The sequence below is a fragment of the Chiloscyllium plagiosum genome, unplaced genomic scaffold, assembly GCF_037043375.1.
Source record: "Chiloscyllium plagiosum isolate Xiang-an unplaced genomic scaffold, Cpla_swu_hap1 HiC_scaffold_49, whole genome shotgun sequence".
NCBI lineage: Eukaryota > Metazoa > Chordata > Chondrichthyes > Orectolobiformes > Hemiscylliidae > Chiloscyllium > Chiloscyllium plagiosum.
The window spans coordinates 394,665-397,033 of record NW_028270187.1 but is presented as its reverse complement, the minus strand read 5'-3'; the positions used below and the strand labels follow the sequence as shown (position 1 = coordinate 397,033).

Here is a 2,369-nt window from a genome sequence, read left to right as displayed (position 1 = left end):
TCCCCCCCCTCTCTCTCTGTCCCCCCCCTCTCTCTCTGTCCCCCCCCTCTCTCTCTGTCCCCCCCCTCTCTCTCTGTCCCCCCCCTCTCTCTCTGTCCCCCCCCTCTCTCTCTGTCCCCCCCCCTCTCTCTCTGTCCCCCCCCCTCTCTCTCTGTCCCCCCCCTCTCTCTCTGTCCCCCCCCCCTCTCTCTCTGTCCCCCTCCCTCTCTCTCTGTCCCCCTCCCTCTCTCTCTGTCCCCCTCCCTCTCTCTCTGTCCCCCTCCCTCTCTCTCTGTCCCCACCCCTCTCTCTCTGTCCCCCTCCCTCTCTCTCTGTCCCCCTCCCTCTCTCTCTGTCCCCCTCCCTCTCTCTCTGTCCCCCTCCCTCTCTCTCTGTCCCCCTCCCTCTCTCTCTGTCCCCCTCCCTCTCTCTCTGTCCCCCTCCCTCTCTCTCTGTCCCCCTCCCTCTCTCTCTGTCCCCCTCCCTCTCTCTCTGTCCCCCCCCCTCTCTCTCTGTCCCCCCCCTCTCTCTCTGTCCCCCCCCTCTCTCTCTGTCCCCCCCCTCTCTCTCTGTCCCCCCCCTCTCTCTCTGTCCCCCCCCTCTCTCTCTGTCCCCTCCCCTCTCTCTCTGTCCCCCCCCTCTCTCTCTGTCCCCCCCCCTCTCTCTCTGTCCCCCCCTCTCTCTCTGTCCCCCCCCCCTCTCTCTCTGTCCCCCCCCTCTCTCTCTCTGTCCCCCCCCTCTCTCTCTGTTCCCCCCCCTCTCTCTCTGTCCCCCCCCTCTCTCTCTGTCCCTCTCTCTCTCTGTCCCTCTCTCTCTGTCCCTCTCTCTCTCTGTCCCTCTCTCTCTCTGTCCCTCTCTCTCTGTCCCTCTCTCTCTCTGTCCCTCTCTCTCTCTGTCCCTCTCTCTCTCTGTCCCCCTCCCTCTCTCTCTGTCCCCCTCCCTCTCTCTCTGTCCCCCTCCCTCTCTCTCTGTCCCCCTCTCTCTCTCTCTGTCCCCCTCTCTCTCTCTCTGTCCCCCTCCCTCTCTCTCTCTGTCCCCCTCCCTCTCTCTCTCTGTCCCCCCCCTCTCTCTCTGTCCCTCTCTCTCTCTGTCCCCCTCCCTCTCTCTCTGTCCCTCTCTCTCTCTCTCTCTCTCTCTCTGTCCCCCTCCCTCTCTCTCTCTGTCCCCCTCCCTCTCTCTGTCCCCCCTCTCTCCCCGTCCCTCACCCTTACCCGACCAGGGGAAGTGTGCTGTGTGTGCCTTATTACCCACTGTGTTGGCCTGTTCACTCCCTCCGTCACCCTGTGACAGACACAGGGAGCAGGAGTGAGACTGTTCGGCCCGTCAGGAGCAGTTCTGGAGCGCACCCCCCCCGCCGTGTCCCTCTGGTGGTCCTGAAGCCCTGGCGCCCGGGCTGTCTGTCTGACCTCACCCCGTCCTCTCTCTCTCTCTCTTTCTCTCTCTGTCCCCCTCCCGCCCTGATGCCCTGCAGGTGGGTTACGAGCTGAAGGAGGAGATCGAGAGGAAGTTTGACAAGTGGCAGGAGCCTCCCCCCGTGAAGCAGGTGAAACCTCTGCCTGCCCCCCTGGACGGTCAGCGCAAGAAGAGGGGAGGCCGGAGGTGAGGGAGGGGCTGGCGCGGGGGCAAGGGTGGGGGGGCAGATAGAGAGTGTGGGAGAGAGGGGGAGAGAGAGGCAGGACGAAGGTGGTCAGGGGGAGGAGGGGGGAGTGCGGGATAATGTGGGTCAGTCTGTATGGGGGGGGGGGTTAATGTGTGACCCTGAGGGGGTCAGTGAGACGGACTAACTGCAGAGTTGCATCAGTTGTGAGCGAGAAGCCAAAGAAACTGGGAGGGAGATTCAGACACTAAGCACGAAGGAGGAGTGTCTGTCTGTGTCTGTCTGTGTGTGTGTAAGTAAGTCAGTCTCTGTGCGTGTGTGTCTCTGTGTGCACATCAGAGTGTGTGCGTACGTGCGCGTGTCTGTGTAAGTCAGAGTCTGTCTGTGTGTCTCTGTGTAAGTCAGTGTCTGTGTGTGTTAGTGTCTGTGTGTAAGTCAGAGTCTGTGTGTGAGTGTCACTGTGTGTGTCCCCGTCTGTGTGTAAGTCAGAGTCTGTGTGTGTGTGTGTGTAATTCAGAGTCTGTTTGTGTTACAGTGTGTGTAAGTCAGAGTCAGTGTGTAAGTCAGTCAGTGTGTAAGTCAGTCAGTGTGTGTGTCTGTGTGTAAGTCAGTCTGCATGTGTGTTAGTGTCTGTGTGTAAGTCAGTCTGCGTGTGTGTGTAAGTCAGTCTGCGTGTGTGTGTAAGTCAGTCTGCGTGTGTGTGTGTAATTCAGTGTGTGTGTGTGTGTAATTCAGTGTGTGTGTGTGTGTAATTCAGTGTGTGTGTGTGTAATTCAGTGTGTGTGTAATTCAG

The 2,369-nt window shown here is 60.1% G+C and overlaps 1 protein-coding gene across 1 annotated transcript in view; it reads left to right on the top strand.

Annotated features, from left to right (window-relative positions):
- The window catches only part of prpf31 (PRP31 pre-mRNA processing factor 31 homolog (yeast)), a 44,323-nt gene extending 42,741 nt beyond the window's left edge, over nucleotides 1-1,582 (top strand). The window contains exon 10 of the mRNA XM_087984954.1: nucleotides 1,451-1,582. Coding sequence (XP_087841080.1) covers nucleotides 1,451-1,582 — 132 coding nt within the window. The remainder of the gene's footprint in view (nucleotides 1-1,450) is intronic.
- Nucleotides 1,583-2,369: the final 787 nt, after the last annotated feature.